The sequence below is a fragment of the Neoarius graeffei genome, chromosome 17 (genome assembly GCF_027579695.1).
Source record: "Neoarius graeffei isolate fNeoGra1 chromosome 17, fNeoGra1.pri, whole genome shotgun sequence".
NCBI classification, from domain to species: Eukaryota; Metazoa; Chordata; class Actinopteri; order Siluriformes; family Ariidae; genus Neoarius; species Neoarius graeffei.
In genome coordinates this window covers 59,529,730-59,550,470 of record NC_083585.1, presented here as the reverse complement: position 1 = coordinate 59,550,470, position 20,741 = coordinate 59,529,730, and the positions used below count along the sequence as shown (strand labels likewise).

Below are 20,741 nucleotides of genomic sequence, written 5' to 3'. Positions count from 1 at the left end.
TTTATAAAAAAGCCTTTTGCCTTTGATAGAGTTTTAAGGTGTGTGTTTGAGTGTGTTTCAGAATGTTGGTGTTGCTGAGTGTGTTTGAGAGCGTTGGTGTTGCTGAGCGTGTTTGAGAGCGTTGGTGTTGCTGAGCGTGTTTGAGAGCGTTGGTGTTGCTGAGCGTGTTTGAGAGCGTTGGTGTTGCTGAGCGTGTTTGAGAGCGTTGGTGTTGCTGGGCGTGTTTGAGAGCGTTGGTGTTGCTGAGGGTGTTTGAGAGCGTTGGTGTTGCTGAGCGTGTTTGAGAGTGTTTGAGAGGGTTGGTGTTGCTGGGCGTGTTTGAGAGTGTTGGTGTTGCTGAGCGTGTTTGAGAGGGTTGGTGTTGCTGAGCGTGTTTGAGAGCGTTGGTGTTGCTGAGCGTGTTTGAGAGCGTTGGTGTTGCTGAGCGTGTTTGAGAGCGTTGGTGTTGCTGGGCGTGTTTGAGAGCGTTGGTGTTGCTGGGCGTGTTTGAGAGCGTTGGTGTTGCTGAGGGTGTTTGAGAGTGTTGGTGTTACTGGGCGTGTTTGAGAGTGTTGGTGTTGCTGAGCGTGTTTGAGAGTGTTGGTGTTACTGGGCGTGTTTGAGAGCGTTGGTGTTGCTGAGGGTGTTTGAGAGGGTTGGTGTTGCTGAGCGTGTTTGAGAGCGTTGGTGTTGCTGAGCGTGTTTGAGAGCGTTGGTGTTGCTGGGCGTGTTTGAGAGCGTTGGTGTTGCTGAGGGTGTTTGAGAGTGTTGGTGTTGCTGGGCGTGTTTGAGAGTGTTTGAGAGGGTTGGTGTTGCTGGGCGTGTTTGAGAGTGTTGGTGTTGCTGAGCGTGTTTGAGAGGGTTGGTGTTGCTGAGCGTGTTTGAGAGCGTTGGTGTTGCTGAGCGTGTTTGAGAGCGTTGGTGTTGCTGGGCGTGTTTGAGAGCGTTGGTGTTGCTGAGGGTGTTTGAGAGTGTTGGTGTTGCTGGGCGTGTTTGAGAGTGTTTGAGAGGGTTGGTGTTGCTGGGCGTGTTTGAGAGTGTTGGTGTTGCTGAGCGTGTTTGAGAGGGTTGGTGTTGCTGAGCGTGTTTGAGAGCGTTGGTGTTGCTGGGCGTGTTTGAGAGCGTTGGTGTTGCTGGGCGTGTTTGAGAGCGTTGGTGTTGCTGGGCGTGTTTGAGAGCGTTGGTGTTGCTGGGCGTGTTTGAGAGCGTTGGTGTTGCTGGGCGTGTTTGAGAGCGTTGGTGTTGCTGGGCGTGTTTGAGAGCGTTGGTGTTGCTGGGCGTGTTTGAGAGCGTTGGTGTTGCTGGGCGTGTTTGAGAGCGTTGGTGTTGCTGGGCGTGTTTGAGAGCGTTGGTGTTGCTGGGCGTGTTTGAGAGCGTTGGTGTTGCTGAGCGTGTTTGAGAGCGTTGGTGTTGCTGGGCGTGTTTGAGAGGGTTGGTGTTGCTGATCGTGTTTGAGAGGGTTGGTGTTGCTGGGCGTGTTTGAGAGGGTTGGTGTTGCTGGGCGTGTTTGAGAGGGTTGGTGTTGCTGGGCGTGTTTGAGAGCGTTGGTGTTGCTGGGCGTGTTTGAGAGCGTTGGTGTTGCTGGGCGTGTTTGAGAGCGTTGGTGTTGCTGGGCGTGTTTGAGAGCGTTGGTGTTGCTGGGCGTGTTTGAGAGGGTTGGTGTTGCTGGGCGTGTTTGAGAGGGTTGGTGTTGCTGGGCGTGTTTGAGAGGGTTGGTGTTGCTGGGCGTGTTTGAGAGGGTTGGTGTTGCTGAGCGTGTTTGAGAGGGTTGGTGTTGCTGATCGTGTTTGAGAGGGTTGGTGTTGCTGGGCGTGTTTGAGAGGGTTGGTGTTGCTGGGCGTGTTTGAGAGCGTTGGTGTTGCTGGGCGTGTTTGAGAGGGTTGGTGTTGCTGGGCGTGTTTGAGAGCGTTGGTGTTGCTGGGCGTGTTAGAGAGCGTTGGTGTTGCTGAGGTTGTTTGAGAGCGTTGGTGTTGCTGGGTGTGTTTGAGAGCGTTGGTGTTGCTGGGCGTGTTTGAGAGCGTTGGTGTTGCTGGGCGTGTTTGAGAGCGTTGGTGTTGCTGGGCGTGTTTGAGAGCGTTGGTGTTGCTGGGCGTGTTTGAGAGGGTTGGTGTTGCTGGGCGTGTTTGAGAGCGTTGGTGTTGCTGGGCGTGTTAGAGAGCGTTGGTGTTGCTGAGGTTGTTTGAGAGCGTTGGTGTTGCTGGGCGTGTTTGAGAGCGTTGGTGTTGCTGGGCGTGTTTGAGAGGGTTGGTGTTGCTTGGCGTGTTTGAGAGCGTTGGTGTTGCTGGGCGTGTTAGAGAGCGTTGGTGTTGCTGAGGTTGTTTGAGAGCGTTGGTGTTGCTGGGCGTGTTTGAGAGGGTTGGTGTTGCTGGGCGTGTTTGAGAGCGTTGGTGTTGCTGGGCGTGTTAGAGAGCGTTGGTGTTGCTGAGGTTGTTTGAGAGCGTTGGTGTTGCTGGGCGTGTTTGAGAGCGTTGCTGGGCGTGTTTGAGAGCGTTGCTGGGCGTGTTTGAGAGCGTTGCTGGGCGTGTTTGAGAGCGTTGGTGTTGCTGGGCGTGTTTGAGAGCGTTGGTGTTGCTGGGCGTGTTTGAGAGCATTGGTGTTGCTGGGCGTGTTTGAGAGGGTTGGTGTTGCTGGGCGTGTTTGAGAGCATTGGTGTTGCTGGGCGTGTTTGAGAGCGTTGGTGTTGCTGGGCGTGTTTGAGAGCGTTGGTGTTGCTGGGCGTGTTTGAGAGCGTTGGTGTTGCTGGGCGTGTTTGAGAGCGTTGGTGTTGCTGGGCGTGTTTGAGAGCGTTGGTGTTGCTGGGCGTGTTTGAGAGCGTTGGTGTTGCTGAGCGTGTTTGAGAGCGTTGGTGTTGCTGGGCGTGTTTGAGAGCGTTGGTGTTGCTGGGCGTGTTTGAGAGCGTTGGTGTTGCTGGGCGTGTTAGAGAGCGTTGGTGTTGCTGAGGTTGTTTGAGACCGTTGGTGTTGCTGGGCGTGTTTGAGAGCGTTGGTGTTGCTGGGCGTGTTTGAGAGCGTTGGTGTTGCTGGGCGTGTTTGAGAGCGTTGGTGTTGCTGGGCGTGTTTGAGAGCGTTGGTGTTGCTGGGCGTGTTTGAGAGCGTTGGTGTTGCTGAGCGTGTTTGAGAGCGTTGGTGTTGCTGAGCGTGTTTGAGAGCGTTGGTGTTGCTGAGCGTGTTTGAGAGTGTTGGTGTTGCTGGTGCTGTGTTGTGAGCTTTGTGTTTGGGTTTGAGGGTGTTTGTTGGTTTGTGTGACTGCTATGTGTTTGATGAAAAGTGTTTATTTTTATTTTTTTATTTTTATTTTTTAATGACAAGTTCAGGTTAGTTGATGTTTCATTGTGTGTGTGTGTCAGGTTCGAGATCCGTGATGACCACACCCTGAAGCTGAAGAAGCTGAGCTCGGCCGACTCCGGCTCCTACACCTGCCTGGCGGAGAACATGATGGGGAAGGCAGAAGCCACAGCCACCCTCACTGTCCATGGTGAGGAGTCCGCCATCTTTCATATTTAATTTAATGTTAATCACCGCACTCAGTAAAAACAGTCGGCACCATAATTATTGGCACCCTTCTTAAAAATGATATTCAGTCACACCTATTGTGGGTTATCTCATCCTCCTAAAGGGTGCCGATAATTCTGGAGTTGGCTGCTGGACGAGGAACAGATAATCACATTTTCGAGAGAGGTTTGATGTGTGTTGTTACTGTAGCGTCTTAATCTCTAACGAAGATAAACACTAAGATGTTTTGAGGGTCTTGTTTCTCCCACGTGACTTCATGGCTTTGGTTTCGCCTCTGCTCCAGCTCCTCTGAGGAACAGATAATCAGATAAGAACAGGAAGTGGAGTGTAAGCATCCATTGGGAGGTTCAGCTGAGAGCGCTAATGCCCTGAGGGCTTCACTCCTGCTAAATTTCTGATGGCTTCAGCCTGGGAACAGAATAGAGGATCTGCGAAATAGAAGAGCCAAAGGAATTGTCTTCTTTGCAACTAATAAATGATGATGAAAAATAATTCGTGTCTCAGTGAGCGCTCGCGTTAGAACTTGAAGTCAGAATAAAAAGCCTTGTAGTGATCCACCAGCGACATGATGTAATATACTGTAGCGTTGCCTTAAAGAACCACTCGAAGAACAATCAAAGAAGTTCTCCTGATGCTTTCATAACTGTGAAAACAGATTTTATTACATCGTGATTGACGTGTCAATCATCACTATAACAGTAAACATCCAGCTCAGAGAAGTGCGAGAGTTTCACCTTCACCTCACCTCCGCTGAGACGTCGTGGAACAACGACGGCATTGTGCTTTTACGCCCTCGGGCGTTTTCTTTTTCCCTCTCCACCTTTGCTAACGAGACTTTCCTACAGTGTATGATTGTTTTATGGTGGGTATGAACTTAGAAACGGCGTCAATGCCAATACCTCGTTTGCTAAATACGCCTGCGGCGGAGATTCTGTTCAAGAAACGATGCGTGTCGTGGATTATTTTGGGTCAGGAGGAAAATACTCAGCAGGAACTGGATCGAGCAGATATGCTTTTTGTTTGGAATGGAGTACAAAGCGACGCACGTGGATGAACGGCGTCGATGGGATAAAAAATTAGCCGTGAAGAGATAATGTAGGGTTACGTACGAGGTCTTCCTCTTCTGGTAATTTAGTCGTTAGAGCTGATGTGTTTGCGGAAAGCTGGAATCCCGTGAGTAGCCGTGTTAATGAAGCTCGTACAGGAAGGGGAGAGGAGAATGTTTGGAGAGACCTCGCCAAAAAAAAAAAGCCTCGGAGAACAGCCTGGATTGACACGACGCTACTCTGCTCTTCACGGCTCTTTATAAATACCCGATGCTGATAACACTAGATTAGATAAGAGATTGGAAAATGATGAAGTATCTCTCGAGCTCGTTTTGCAAGATATAAATCATTACATCACGGAATGCTGGACGAACTCCAGATGTGTTGGCTTTCATTATGATGTGAAAAGAAAATGTTTTTATACCACAGCGATATCGAATTCTCTCACATATCAGGGCTGGGTTTCCTGAAAGCCTCTTAACACCAAGAGCGTCTTTAACTTCCTCTTAAGAGCCATCATTAACCTAACGTGCTTTTCCCGAACAGCGTCGTAGCCAAAGTAGGACTTTAGTTCGCGCTTAACTTACGATGGACCTGGATCACTGTTTCACAACAAACAGCGTCCCCTCACAGCCGAATACACAGAATGCGATGCGTCTCCGAGGGACTCGCAGGCAGTGGGCGGAGACTGGTGATGAATCTACTGCCGGGGTTCAATTATTCAATGAATATACGCAAAACATTATGAATACATTGCAATATGTTATGGAATTGCATACGGATATCGTAATGTCACACTGATATCACCATATTTTAATCAAATTTAACTCCATTAGGCGAGTGATTCTCATATTTAGTGTCATTAATGACACGTTTCTGCACCTCTAACATTATATCTCTCTCTAGATATATATATTTAACAGTTATTCCACGAAATCGAGTCGTACATGAGCTGATAGCCGACGAGGCGTGTACAGTAGCACCGAGTTGTCTATAAGCCAGGTACAACGAGACTGAGTGGAATAACTGTTTTATTCTGTCCACGTTCACTGGATTTTGAGAAACGGAGCGGTTTTATTTTTAATTTTTTGCAAATTCGATAAATAAAAACTTTACACAAAACCTCTGATAAAATAATTTCCGCTTAGAATGTAAACAAACCGGCAAAATCACAGGATCAGTTTGTGAAAAATGCAATAATAATCATCATCATAATTCTTGAAAAATAAAAAAAAGGTTCTTGCTATCAAATACTTTCATTCCATATTTTGTTGCTTTTTTTTTGTATTTTTTAGGGTTGAATTTTTTGAGTAGAGTTTTTATTCCGTCCTCGGTTGGTTCAGCAGCACGCTCCGCCATTTTATTTTTCTTATTCTTTAGGGTTTTTTGGCAGTTGGCAAACCAACTTAAAGGTGCATTACTGCCACCGACTGGGCTGGAGTGTAGAACAGGAAATATTGGGGGGGTTCTTTTAACTATTTTGGTTTCTTTTAAATACTTGATAACAAAGCCACCATTTTGTTTTTCTCTACTCACGATATATGAGCTGATAGCCTAGTAGTAGAGTAGCCAATCAGAGTGCGCGATTGCTCATATCCAGTGTATGTCGATAGTAAAATTTTATATTATACACTACCGTTCAAAAGTTTGGGGTCACTTTGAAATGTCCTTGTTTTTGAAAGAAAACACTGTTCTTTTCAATGAAGATCACTTTAAACTAATCAGAAATCCACTCTATACATTGCTAATGTGCTAAATGACTATTCTAGCTGCAAATGTCTGGTTTTTGGTGCAATATCTCCATAGGTGTATAGAGGCCCATTTCCAGCAACTCTCACTCCAGTGTTCTAATGGTACAATGTGTTTGCTCATTGCCTCAGAAGGCTAATGGATGATTAGAAAACCCTTGTACAATCATGTTAGCACAGCTGAAAACAGTTGAGCTCTTTAGAGAAGCTATAAAACTGACCTTCCTTTGAGCAGATTGAGTTTCTGGAGCATCACATTTGTGGGGTCGATTAAATGCTCAAAGTGGCCAGAAAAATGTCTCGACTATATTTTCTATTCATTTTACAACTTATGGTGGGAAATAAAAGTGTGACTTTTCATGGAAAACACTAAATTGTCTGGGTGACCCCAAACTTTTGAACGGTAGTGTGTGTGTATATATATATATATAAAGGGAGAACATTGTCAACTTGGCGGTGTGGATAAGAGTTGAAATAATGCATGTTTGGGTAACAGTGAAATGAGCGAGCACGGGGAAACGTTTACTGAATTATTGAGTTTATTATTTGCTCATTCTTTTGTGTGACCGTTTATTCACGTCATCAAAAAACATGCTTTGAATAAAAACTGTAAAACAGTTTCAATTATTAATTCCCACATATATGTAACACGTAACGGCGATACAATATATTCACATATTTTAACACTTTATATATTGTTTTAATTAAAAATGAACGCCATGTGACCTCATCGGTTGGATTTAGCGACTACTAATGCCTTCAGTGACTACAGTACGAATGCCTTTAGCAGTTACTAATGCGTGTATTGGGGACACGCTCTTAGCAAAGACACTCTTAGGACTCCTTCTTACGAGTGAGTTTGGGAAAACCACGTACACAGACAGTGTTCGATGCTTAAGAGAAGAGCGTCTTTATACTCTAAAGCCCTAAAGTGCAACGTTATCGGAGGTGTTGATTAATTTTCTGAATTGATATTGTGTTATTTAACAGTGGAGGAGGAACCATTGTTGAAACACTGAAGCTTTCTGTAAGGAGACGTTTATTTATTTATATAACTTTTAAGGAAGGAGTCTCCAGTGTCAGGGCTGGGTGTAACAGCAACATTTTACCTTATTAGAGGAAAAACAGAGATGGAACGACTGTTTATCGCGACTGTGACTATAAACAGATGAAAAGCGTGACGTATTATCGTGTAATTATTACAAAAGAAAAAAGATCCAAATCGCTGTGGTATAAGAGGAATAAAAGACGTGCTGTTCGAGGAAAATAATCAACTTCAAATCAAGCGTGGGGACATTAACGCCACTTCATCACACCACCACGCCGTTGATTGTTTTTCTTTAACAGCACGTCCCCGAGTGCTTTATTTCCTCCTTACTGATTGTATGTCTTGCATGTTTCCTCGATGCATCGTTTTTTCATTTTGCCTCATGACGATTATGCTTTATTTACTCATCACATGTGTTCTTTTTTTCTATCTATCTTTTTTCCTCTTTCAGTTATGTCTGGTAAGTCGCAATGCCATCATCAGTCACCTTATATCACTGCCCTGACAGCAACAGGAAGTTGTCAGAAGCATCATCCATCCACCTTCCATCCTTCCACCAATCAGCACACTTGTCTCGGTTGTCATCAGCAACGGTGACAGCACCCACCCATTGCTTGGGTAAAAAAAAATAAAATAAAAAAAAGACAAAGAAAAAAGAATTCCATTTCCAAACGTTCAAGGTAAAAGGTAATGTTGTCAAAGAAAATTGCCTCGTTTTGTTGCACAGAAGCCGAAGCTCCCTCCACGTCTTTGGTCCTTCAGAGCTCTGGTGTACGGGGATTGACAGGCCTGAGATTGCTTTCGGGTTCAATTGTGGCTTTTGGCTGTAAAGAGAAACTGGTTGTGGTCGAGTTTCAGATATTTGAGGTGGGGGTGGTAGCTGCTGCCACTTTTTATTTTATTAGCATTGGGGGAATAAAGCAGAGAGGCACTCGTGAATGCTTACCGGCGTTTGTGGATAGAAAGCGGCACTCGGCGAGCGCTGAGACGGAGTTTGGCATTAAGATGCATGAAAAGTCGGCGTCTCGTGCCCACCTGCCGCCGCCACATCGGGACAGATGGCCCAAATTTATGCCCTGTTCCAGTGGAAATGTTATCGCTCTGTGCCCTTGCGTATGCAAATGAAGCGGCTGCGAGTGTCACGGCAGCTTTGTTTTCATTTACGTTTGTTTCACACCCCCTTAATTTAACACACAAAAAAAAACCTAGTCGACTGATTTCTCTTTAAGCAGCCTCTACAGCGAAAAGCCTCAAATCCAGAGCAGGTCAAGTGTGTGTTACAGCGTAAAGGTGTTTTTATCAGACAACTAATCATTCAATTCAGCTTTCAGTACAGCATGGTAACCATAGTAACAGCTACACATGAAAATAGACACTATTTGATTACGAATATTTCACTACCTTTGTTTCAGCAAAGAATAAACAAACAGCTGAACTGTGTTTTTTTTTTTTTTTTTTTAAAGAACGTCTCAAAAAAGCAGTAATTGCTAGTTGAAGGGGCCGGCTCAGCCTTCCCAGAATCCTCAGCGCCAACCAGCGAGTCGCCATTTTCTACGCGAGCGATATTCCAAAAACGGTCCGTAACAATTCAGTGGCATCCACAGGTTTGAAACTGTAACATGAAATTGAAGACATTTTGTCAGAGTATTTACATTTTAAATTCTTTCAACCGGGTGGCACGGTGGTGTAGTGGTTAGCGCTGTCGCCTCACAGCAAGAAGGTCCGGGTTCGAGCCCCGTGGCCGGCGAGGGCCTTTCTGTGCGGAGTTTGCATGTTCTCCCCGTGTCCGCGTGGGTTTCCTCCGGGTGCTCCGGTTTCCCCCACAGTCCAAAGACATGCAGGTTAGGTTAACTGGTGACTCTAAATTGAGCGTAGGTGTGAATGTGAGTGTGAATGGTTGTCTGTGTCTATGTGTCAGCCCTGTGATGACCTGGCGACTTGTCCAGGGTGTACCCCGCCTTTCGCCCGTAGTCAGCTGGGATAGGCTCCAGCTTGCCTGCGACCCTGTAGAACAGGATAAAGCGGCTAGAGATAATGAGATGAGATGAGATGAATTCTTTCAACCGATTCAAGGGGAAGCCATGGCCTAATGGTTAGAGAAGCAGCTTTGGGACCAAAAGGTCGCTGGTTCGATTCCCTGAACCAGCAGGACTGGCTGAAGTGCCCTTGAGCAAGGCACCGAACTCCCAGCTGCTCCAGCAAGAGTGGTGGCGTTAAGACCTTGTGTCTGACTAGCCAAAGAAAAAGCTGATGATGTGCTCATCAGTTTGGGTGGTGCCCTTTCGAAATGAAAAATTGACCGGTTCGTTCCGTTTTGTTTCCATATGGTTATTACGGGCTCAGTCGTCTCGCACGCAGCCACGAAGGAAAGACAAGACGAGTTATATTTTGTTCAAAGCTTCCACATGATGCATAGATGAAGAAAAAAGTTGGAGATGGGTTTCAAAGGGATCGCAAACAGTGAATTAGCGGCGGTTTTGCTGCAGAGGCCGTTAACAGGGTGGCGGTCAGCGGTGAGCCAGCCCCTTTAATTAGCGCACTCTTTATCATTAACCGTGCTCACAAAACAGAGTTGGACGGAAGTGTATTGTGCAACGCTAGAAAGAGGAAAAACGGATCGGTATCATGGTATAGCGTGAAAATCTGGTTTGTTATATCGAGACATTTTCACGTTATTACGACATCATGCCGTAACAAGAAACTTTTCTTATTATAACACGTCACATAAAACATTTCACGTTATAACGTCGTAGCTTGTCTTGTTATAACAAGATAACGTTTCAGGGAATCCAAGAAAAGTTTCTTGTTATATCGAGACGTTTTCACGTTATTACGACATCACGTTGTAACAATAAACTTTTCTTATTATAACATGAGAAATTATTATGACATGTAACATTAATAACGTTTCACGTTATAATATCGTAACTTGTCTTGTTATAATGAGAACGTTTCAGGGAGTCCAAGAAAAGTTTCTTGTTATATCAAGATGTTTTCACGTTATTATGACATCACATTGTAACAAGAAAGTTTTCTTATTATAACATAAGAAATTATTGTTATAACTTCGTAACTTGTCTTGTAAGATATAACATTTCAGGGTGTCCAAGAAAAAAAAAAGAAACTTTTCTTATTATAACACGTAACATAAAACGTTTCACGTTATAACGTCGTACTGTAGCTTGTCTTGTTATAACGAGATAACGTTTCAGGGACTCCAACAAAAGTTTCTTGTTATATTGAGATTTCTTCACGTTGTTACAACATCACATTGTAACAAGAAACTTCTCTTATTATTACATAAGAAATTATTGTTGTAACATAAAACATTTCACGTTCGAACGTTGTAACTTGTCCTGTTATAACGAAATAACGTTTCGAGGAGTTGAAGAAAAGTTTCTTGTTAGAATGAGATGTTTTCACTTTATTACGACATCACGCTGTAACAAGATACTTTAATTATTATAACATGAGAAATTATTATAACATGTAACATTAATAACATTTCACGTTATAATGTCATAACTTGTCTTGTTATAACGAGATAAAATTTCAGGGACTCCAACAAAAGTTTCTTGTTATATTGAGATTTTTTCACGTTATTACAGCATCACGTTGTAACAAGAAACTTCTCTTATTATTACATAAGAAATTATTGTTGTAACATAAAACATTTCACGTTTGAATGTTGTAACTTGTAACATGTAACATTAATAACATTTCACGTTATAATGTCGTAACTTATCTTGGTATAACGAGAACATTTCAGGGACTCCAACAAATGTTTCTTGTTATATTGAGATTTTTTCACGTTATTACAGCATCACGTTGTAACAAGAAACTTCTCTTATTATTACATAAGAAATTATTGTTGTAACATAAAACATTTCACATTTGAACGTTGTAACTTGTAACATGTAACATTAATAACATTTCATGTTATAATGTCGTAACTTGTCTTGTTATAACGAGAACGTTTTGAGGAGTCCAAGAAATTTTCTCGTTATAACGTGAGAAGTTTGTATGTTGCAATAACGTGAAAATATCATAACGTGAGAAACATCTTCTCACAATAAACTTTTCACGTAATTATCTTTTCTGTCGTGGCAGCAATACGCTACTGTAGAGTCACATGCTACCTTGCTAGCAACATCATCGGACACTTTTTAATCGTGATTTAACAGAGGTTTAATCTGAAAATAGTAACATTTTGCGTAAGTTATCCTAAGTAGACCACGGCTCTGATGGACTTATGAATCTGACTGGTCAGAAGGTGTTGATTAGTTTTCTTTAACAGCAGCTCTGTCAGTAGTGCAGCTACAAATCACATATAAATAAATAAATACAGTTAATAAATAACAAAGTTAATACATCTTGTGAAAAATCACTGGTAAACTGCTGTGGTAGAAGAGGAATAAAGCACTTCAGGACGTGCTGTTGAAGGTTGTTCTTCTTCATCACTGATTGTTTCGCTCCAACAGCATGACCTGAAGTGTTTTATCGTCATGTTGTGAAGCCCTTAATGGTGTGTTTGTTAATACACAGCCTGAAATGTATCAGTGATGAACACTGACTCTCTCACACACCCCAGTGCCTCCGGTGTTTGCGGTGCGGCCGAGGAACCAGGTGGTCGGGTTGGGACGCACCGTGACGTTTCAGTGCGAGGCGACAGGAAGTCCGCAGCCGGCCATCTTCTGGCAAAGAGAAGGCAGTCAGGTGAGAGAGCAATCCCATCAGATCAAAGACTGATTAAAGCGGCTGTCTGTAACTATTAGCACCCCCTTGTGGTCTGTAAGGATGGTTACATTTCCAAACAACGACACTCACCAACCTTCCCGTTCTTGTCACCTGTCATCGTTGAAGCTTTTTGGGTTGCCTTGAAAGGAAAAGGAAAAGGGGTGGAGCTAATTACTGCGAGTATTGATGTTATGAGGAAAGCATCTCGTTTTCAAAAGAGCATCTCATTATTAGGAGGAAATTATCTGGGTTTTTTTTTTTTGTAAGAAGTGTTTCATTTTTACAATCATCTTGTGACTATGATCAAAGTGTCTTGTTATTATAATAAAAATATTCTCGTTATTATCACGAGACATTATTATGAGAAAACATCTCATTTATTATTATGAAGAAAGCATCTTATAAATCTGAGATAAGCAACATTTAAAGCTAGACGGCCTTTCGATTTTGTAAAATCGGTGAAATTTAGTTCCGTCTGAAATGTGGTGATTGTGATAGATGTTTATTTCTGTAATATCTCACAGAATATCAGGCCGTTCTGTTCTGTGGCTGGGAAGTTATTTAATTTGAGGGGATTAAAGCAAATAATGTGCATGAAATCGCTCGCTTCGCGCAGTCAAGCAGACAGAGGAAGTCCGTGTGCGCATGCGCAGGTTTACCTTCTTCTTTTGGGTTTTACGGCAGCTGGCATCCACAGTGTTGCATTACTGGCATCTACAGGTTTCCCTTTGAGCGTGCACTGACAGTTCCGTCATTCTGTCGCTAAACGAACAGCTGATCACACCGAGGTGCTCGCTGAGCGCCGATATTTATTAGTTTGGTCCTGCGTTTCCTTTCCTTCGTATAGAACATAACGTCTTTTCTTCTCGCTTTCTTTCCGTTACTGTCGTCGGTCTTTCACGTTTCATTCGCACACTCACGTCCTCCATTTTTCTCTCCTGTTTCAAATTTGTATCCCACAATGCCTTGCACGAACAGGGAAAGCCCACCATGTCATGGTGAAGCAGGAAAAAATAGCGGAGAATTTAGGGCCACGTGGCCTTAAAATTGGAAGTCTGTGATTTGAATTCAGTAGATTTTTTTTTTTGTTCACTAAACAAAAGTAATATTTGCGTGTCGGGAAAATTCTTTTTATGACCTATACTTGAAAAATCTGAAAGGCAGTACAGCTCTAATTATGTAAAAATTATCTCGTTATTACAGGCAAAGCAACCTGTTCTTACGAGAAAAAACATTGCTACTATTAGAATATCAAGGAGCTCATTATTATGTAAAATATTTATTTTAGCTATTAAAGTACCGTGTTACTGAGACAAGTCTCATTGAGAATTATTTTACCGTTATTAGAAAATGTTTCATGATTATAAGAAAAGCATCTCTGTGTTATTAGAAACATCTCACTCTTGTTACAAAGCATCAGCATAGTTTTATGCGTTTTTGCAACTGTGCAAAAGTCTTTGCCCTCCCCCTATTTTTTTTTTTTTCCCATCCAAACTTTGCTCTAGATTTCTATTTTATGACTTTATCAAGGGGCGGCACGGTGGTGTAGTGGTTAGCGCTGTCGCCTCACAGCAAGAAGGTCCGGGTTCGAGCCCCGTGGCCGGCGAGGGCCTTTCTGTGTGGAGTTTGCATGTTCTCCCCGTGTCCGCGTGGGTTTCCTCCGGGTGCTCCGGTTTCCCCCACAGTCCAAAGACATGCAGGTTAGGTTAACTGGTGACTCTAAATTGAGCGTAGGTGTGAATGTGAGTGTAAGGTGGGGTTTACATTAGACCGTATCAGCAGCTCATCAGATTAACGTTTTTAAAATGATTAGTGTGCACACAGCAACGCCAATACACGATTCGCGTGCACACAGCAACGCCAATACACGGATACGCTCGGCTCCGCAGGCATCCTGCGCTCCAAATCACTCCGCCCTGAACAGCGAGTGCCCTCTGGAGGGTGCGCACTCTGGCCCTGCGCAGCTCACAGAGCGCGCGAGTGAAGCGCACGAGCAGTGATTCGGGACTGAGCCGCTGTGTGTGTGATCCCAGCGCATATCGGGCATGTGCGTCACTTACCACTTGCAAGTGGAAGGATGGCAAGCCTAAAGACAATCATAACTACACAATGGGCAGTATTTGCATCAGTATTTGCAGTATTTTCATACTTTTATACTCTTTAATGAAAGGTGATACAAGGCGGAAGTCCGCGCCGTTTTTCAGCAGTCGCGTCACATGACCAACGCCAGCGAATCAGGAAGGTGGATGTCACAGTGACGTTGTCCAATGACGACGCCAGCTAGAGCTCAGCACAGCGTATCCGCGTATTCTCAATGTTTACACAGCACTGGAGCTGACACGATCTAGATTGAATACATGGACCCTGGCGGATTCCCGTTTCCCGGCGTTTCCAGGCATTTTAATGTAAACGGACAGTGCATCCGCGAAGAAAACGAGACAGATACGGTCTAATGTAAACTTGGCCTATGTGTCAGCCCTGTGATGACCTGGTGACTTGTCCAGGGTGTACCCCGCCTTTCGCCCGTAGTCAGCTGGGATAGGCTCCAGCTTGCCTGCGACCCTGTAGAACAGGATAAAGCGGCTAGAGATAATGAGATGAGATGAGACTTTATCAAGTCAGAACATGACAAAAACATTTTAGATCTCCAAACACTCTTTTTTTTTTTTCCCAGCACAAAATTAAATCTCATCTCATTCATCTCATTATCTCTAGCCGCTTTATCCTGTTCTACAGGGTCGCAGGCGAGCTGGAGCCTATCCCAGCTGACTACGGGTGAAAGGCGGGGTACACCCTGGACAAGTCGCCAGGTCATCACAGGGCTGACACATAGACACAGACAACCATTCACACTCACATTCACACCTACGGTCAATTTAGAGTCACCAGTTAACCTAACCTGCATGTCTTTGGACTGTGGGGGAAACCGGAGCACCCGGAGGAAACCCACGCGGACACGGGGAGAACATGCAAACTCCACACAGAAAGCCCCTCGCCGGCCACGGGGCTTGAACCCAGGACCTTCTTGCTGTGAGGCGACAGCGCTAACCACTACACCACCGTGCCGCCCACAAAATTAAATGTTATGGAAAATAATAATAATAATAATAATAAGTTTGTATCTGAGCAGCATATTCCATAAGAGAGCACTTTTCAGATTAAAAAAGAAAACATAATGAAGGCTACTGGGTTTTGGTGCAAAATGAAGAAGCGAGTGTGACAGTCAAAGTGTCCAGAAGAACTGCGGCTGGTTCTGGAAGATGCTCAGTAAAACCTACAGATCATTTCCACATAAAACTGCACTCACTGGACCTCAGACTACTGTTTTTTTTAAGCAAAGGGAATTGCCTTATTGCACACCAAATATTGACTTTGTTTCATTTCTTGTGGATCACTGATGACCGTTTTTAGTATTTTTTTAATGCTGAAACATTTAATTTAATTATATTTAAGCCATTTTTTTGGCCTCCAGCATTTCTTTGACAGTAACGCAGTCTCCAAGCGTCACTGTCAAACTGAAACGGCTTCTTCATCACACGGCATGACAACGAGATGTTTTCTCAAAACTACGAGACGTTTTGGAACGTAGACGTTGCAAGGACGCTATATTTTCTTGTAATAAGGAGTTTTTTTTTTATTGTAATAACAGGATGATAATGGGGATTTATTTTTTCTTGCGTGGCTGCCGTATACATCGTAGCCTTTAGCAAGCTGTGTTTACATCCGCGATTCCTACTTCTGCTTGCCAAAATATCCTTTTTTTTTTTTTCCTCCCCTCCTTGCATTATTAATAAACCGTGCTCGCTAGCTAATACTGGGACGAACCTGCTTTCCTTCCAAACGTCTTCATTTCCAGATGATTTATTGTGGTTTGGTAATAAGTGTGTAGCACGCCCCCCCATTCACACACCCCTCCACCTTCATTCCAATCCCCGTCCCCCCTTCCCTTCCCAACCTGCTGTGAGTGAGACAGATTTATGAACTCGGCACTGTTACATCTCCAGCTGTGCTTATTAAACACACCTCCAGTTCAGGGAGAACCACACACTCTGCTTCAGGCAGCCAAACAGAGCGACCCCCCCCCCCCCCCCCCCCCCCCCCTACACACACACACACACACACACACACACACACCTGCTCTAGGAAATGCGACGAGTCTGTTTTCTAAACTGAGCAGCTTCACTTCAGACATCAGTGTCACGAGTGTTTTTGTTCTTTTTTTCTTTCATCGTAAAACTCTTTACAGTTCTCCGATTATTTATTTATTTATATATATGGGCGGCACGGTGGTGTAGTGGTTAGCGCTGTCGCCTCACAGCAAGAAGGTCCGGGTTCGAGCCCCGTGGCCGGCGAGGGCCTTTCTGTGTGGAGTTTGCATGTTCTCCCCGTGTCCGCGTGGGTTTCCTCCGGGTGCTCCGGTTTCCCCCACAGTCCAAAGACATGCAGGTTAGGTTAACTGGTGACTCTAAATTGAGCGTAGGTGTGAATGTGAGTGTGAATGGTTGTCTGTGTCTATGTGTCAGCCCTGTGATGACCTGGCGACTTGTCCAGGGTGTACCCCGCCTTTCGCCCGTAGTCAGCTGGGATAGGCTCCAGCTCGCCTGCGACCCTGTAGGACAGGATAAAGCGGCTACAGATAATGAGATGATATATACACTACCGTTCAAAAGTTTGGGGTCACCCAGACAATTGTGTGTTTTCCATGAAAAGTCACACTTTTATTTACCACCATAAGTTGTAAAATGAATAGAAAATATAGTCGAGACATTTTTCTGGCCATTTTGAGCATTTAATCGACCCCACAAATGTGATGCTCCAGAAACTCAATCTGCTCAAAGGAAGGTCAGTTTTATAGCTTCTCTAAAGAGCTCGACTGTTTTCAGCTGTGCTAACATGATTGTACAAGGGTTTTCTAATCATCCATTAGCCTTCTGAGGCAATGAGCAAACACATTGTACCATTAGAACACTGGAGTGAGAGTTGCTGGAAATGGGCCTCTATACACCTATGGAGATATTGCACCAAAAACCAGACATTTGCAGCTAGAATAGTCATTTAGCACATTAGCAATGTATAGAGTGGATTTCTGATTAGTTTAAAGTGATCTTCATTGAAAAGAACAGTGCTTTTCTTTCAAAAATAAGGACATTTCAAAGTGACCCCAAACTTTTGAACGGTAGTGTGTGTATATATACCATATATTATAGATAAAAAACTGGATTTTCTAACTTCTATTTCTGCCTCCTCAACCAAAATGTGCAATACTCACTCGATTTGTGTAATACTTAATATGTGCAATACCACTTCAGATAGATATTTATTACTTTTTTATATATTTATTCATATACAGACGCACTCAGTTTAATGACAGCCTTACATAGCTCTGTCTAGTTCCCTCGCTGTTTATTTGTTATTGTTATAGTTGTGTATTATAGTGTTGTTAAATTTTAGAATATATGTTGTTTCGTATTTTTGTAATCCCCCCCCCCCCTTTTTTTTTTTATAATAATGTCTATATGAAGCTGACTCGTGGAAAACGCTCAAGAATTCCAATGTACCTCTACTGCGGTGTATTTGTGCAAATGGCAATAAACTCTAAACTCATTAACCTCGTGTTCTCCGCTGCAGAACCTGCTGTTCTCCTCTCAGCCGCCTCAGTCCTCCAGCCGGTTCTCCGTCTCTCAGACCGGTGATCTGACCATCACGGGAGTGGAGCGCGGAGACAACGGCTACTACAGCTGCCAGGCGCTCAACATCGCAGGAAGTGTGATCACTAAAGCTCTGCTGGAGGTCACCGATAGTAAGACACACACACACACACATTGTATATACACAGTCTTGTGCAAAAGTCTTCGGCGCATATGTAAAGAAATGCTGTCGACCAAAAATGGCTTACAAATAATGAAATGAAATGTTTCAACACACCCCCCACTATAACCAGTAATCAGTAAGGCATAATAAATCAAACAAAGTCAATGTTTCGCATGAGACGACCCTTTGCATTAAAAAAAAAAAAAACAGTAGTCTGAGGTCCAGTGAGTGCAGTTTTATGCGGAAATGATCTGTAGGTTTTACTGAGCATCTTCCAGAACCAGCCGCAGTTCTTCTGGACACTTTGACTGTCACACTCGCTTCTTCATTTTGCGCCAAAACCCAGCAGCCTTCATTATGTTTTCTTTTTCAATCTGAAAAGTGCTCTTTTGTGGAATATGCTGCTCAGATAGGAACATTTTTTTTCCTGTAACATTTAATTTTGTGCTGGAAAAAAAATGGAAGTCTAAAAAATGTTTTTGTAATGTTTTGGCTCGATAATGTAGAAGTCATAAAATCGAAATCTAGAGCAAAGTTTGTATGGAGGGGGAAAAAAGGGGGTGCCAAGACTTTTGCACAGCACTGTGTACAGGTAGTTGTCAGCTTACGACTGCGTTTGGTTACGACTGACCGGTCGTAAACCGATCTGGTCGTAAGTCGGCCTATGTTAAATGAACGTAAGTATATTGTGATGTGTAATGATATTGTAATCATCTTAAAGTCTTATTTTATCAACAGTTCATTATTTCTCATCTCATTATCTGTAGCCGCTTTATCCTGTTCTACAGGGTCGCAGGCAAGCTGGAGCCTATCCCAGCTGACTACGGGCGAAAGGCGGGGTACACCCTGGACAAGTCGCCAGGTCATCACAGGGCTGACACATAGACACAGACAACCATTCACACTCACATTCACACCTACGCTCAATTTAGAGTCACCAGTTAACCTAACCTGCATGTCTTTGGACTGTGGGGGAAACCGGAGCACCCGGAGGAAACCCACGCGGACACGGGGAGAACATGCAAACTCCGCACAGAAAGGCCCTCGCCGGCCATGGGGCTCGAACCCGGACCTTCTTGCTGTGAGGCGACAGCGCTAACCACTACACCACCGTGCCGCCCGGCTCATTATTTGGTTTAAGTCAAACACTGCATACTCGGGGGTGAAAGTAACTTTTATTTCTTGCTGGTATATTATTTTGAGCCATAGCACATGCGCCGAAAAATACACCTAATTATTTACTATTGTCTACTTATCAAGCATTCACTAGGACTTCTTATCACTCAGTAGTACTAGTATAGTACTTTATCACACTATCACTCTTTCATCCATCTGATTCAGTTTTTGATTATAAATAAATTGCAAACACATCATTTCAACAACACAATCGTTTTAATTACATTTTTTTTTTTAGCTGAGCAGTTGAAAACTAACTTTTCATTTTGGACATTGGACACAGAACAGAAAAGTGAAAGTTACTTTGATTACCAGCTGCGCACATTATGGCACAAGATCTGGTTCAGCCGTACGCGCTGGAGCTCGCCCGTTGTTTGTCTAGCGAAACACTGCACACGTAATAGAAGAGGCTGGATGCAATGTTGCCAGATTGGGCGGTTTTAAGTGCGTTTTGGCGGGTTTTGAACATATTTTGGGCTGGAAACCGTCAGCAGTATCTGGTAACACTGGCTGGATGCTGGGCGCTGCCGGGGAAACTGTCGTATGCTCAGCTAGCTCAGCTGGGAAACACTTGCCAGTCATAACCAGACAGTCGTAAAGTCGATCGGTCGTAAGTCGCATAGGTCGTAAGTCGACGACTACCTGTAAACGCATTTAAAACACTGCATTACTTGTGTATATCTCATCTCATCTCGTTATCTGTAGCCGCTTTATCCTGTTCTACAGGGTCGCAGGCGAGCTGGAGCCTATCCCAGCTGACTATGGGCGAAAGGCGGGGTTCACCCTGGACCAGTCGCCAGGTCATCACAGGGCTGACACATAGACACAGACAACCATTCACACTCACATTCACACCTACGCTCAATTTAGAGTCACCAGTTAACCTAACCTGCATGTCTTTGGACTGTGGGGGAAACCGGAGCACCCGGAGGAAACCCACGCGGACACGGGGAGAACATGCAAACTCCGCACAGAAAGGCCCTCGCCGGCCACGGGGCTTGAACCCGGACCTTCTTGCTGTGAGGCGACAGCGCTGACCACTACACCACCGTGCCGCCCTACTTGTGTATATTTAGTATAAATTTAGAGAAGCAATCTGTCTGTTTTTCTTTCCATCTGATATCTTAATGCAGCTTCCCAGCGAGCGTATTCAACAAACCCCGCCCTCTGTTTTTTTTTTTTTTCCCCCTCACTTGGACCCGCCCACAATTTTCTCCTGTAACTTTGAAGCTGCTAGGAAAAAAAAAAAAATCAGACCTGATTTCTCACCTACCCTCTGCTTCTACATGATGTTTTCATGATCATTCGCTACATTAGCTATCTAACGGGCTTACATAAAATGATTTTTTTTTTCACACCACTAGGGGGCGCCTGCAGCTACATACGACCGAGATGTAAACCTTTTCCACCAAATGATCTCATTTTTTCCAGAACTAATTTTAAAAATCGTGGCTCGAATTTCACTGATAGGATTTCAAGATCGCCACCTAGTGTATGGATGACCTGCAACAGTTCTATCCTTCAGTTAGTGAGGATTTTTTTTTTTTCCCCAGAGCCAGGCAGTTATAAAAACGTTGCGTCTCTCCCCAGATCTTTTTTTTTTTTCCCCTCATTGAAGGTTTACTGCTGTTTCATGTCAGTAATAATCTTCTGGTTTATCCTGCAGTTAGCTCAGAGACATAAC

At 44.0% G+C, this 20,741-nt stretch overlaps 1 protein-coding gene across 4 annotated transcripts in view; it reads left to right on the top strand.

Annotated features, from left to right (window-relative positions):
- robo1 (roundabout, axon guidance receptor, homolog 1 (Drosophila)) overlaps positions 1-20,741 on the top strand; it is a 573,922-nt gene that overhangs the window by 447,768 nt on the left and 105,413 nt on the right. For 3 of the 4 annotated variants that reach the window (XM_060897774.1, XM_060897772.1, XM_060897773.1), the window contains exons 6-8: positions 3,326-3,453; positions 11,925-12,049; positions 17,699-17,870. In XM_060897774.1, the coding sequence (XP_060753757.1) occupies positions 3,326-3,453; positions 11,925-12,049; positions 17,699-17,870 (425 nt within the window). Of the gene's footprint in view, positions 1-3,325; positions 3,454-7,784; positions 7,952-11,924; positions 12,050-17,698; positions 17,871-20,741 lie in introns of those variants that run through there. The other variant, XM_060897775.1, reaches the window with a different exon arrangement.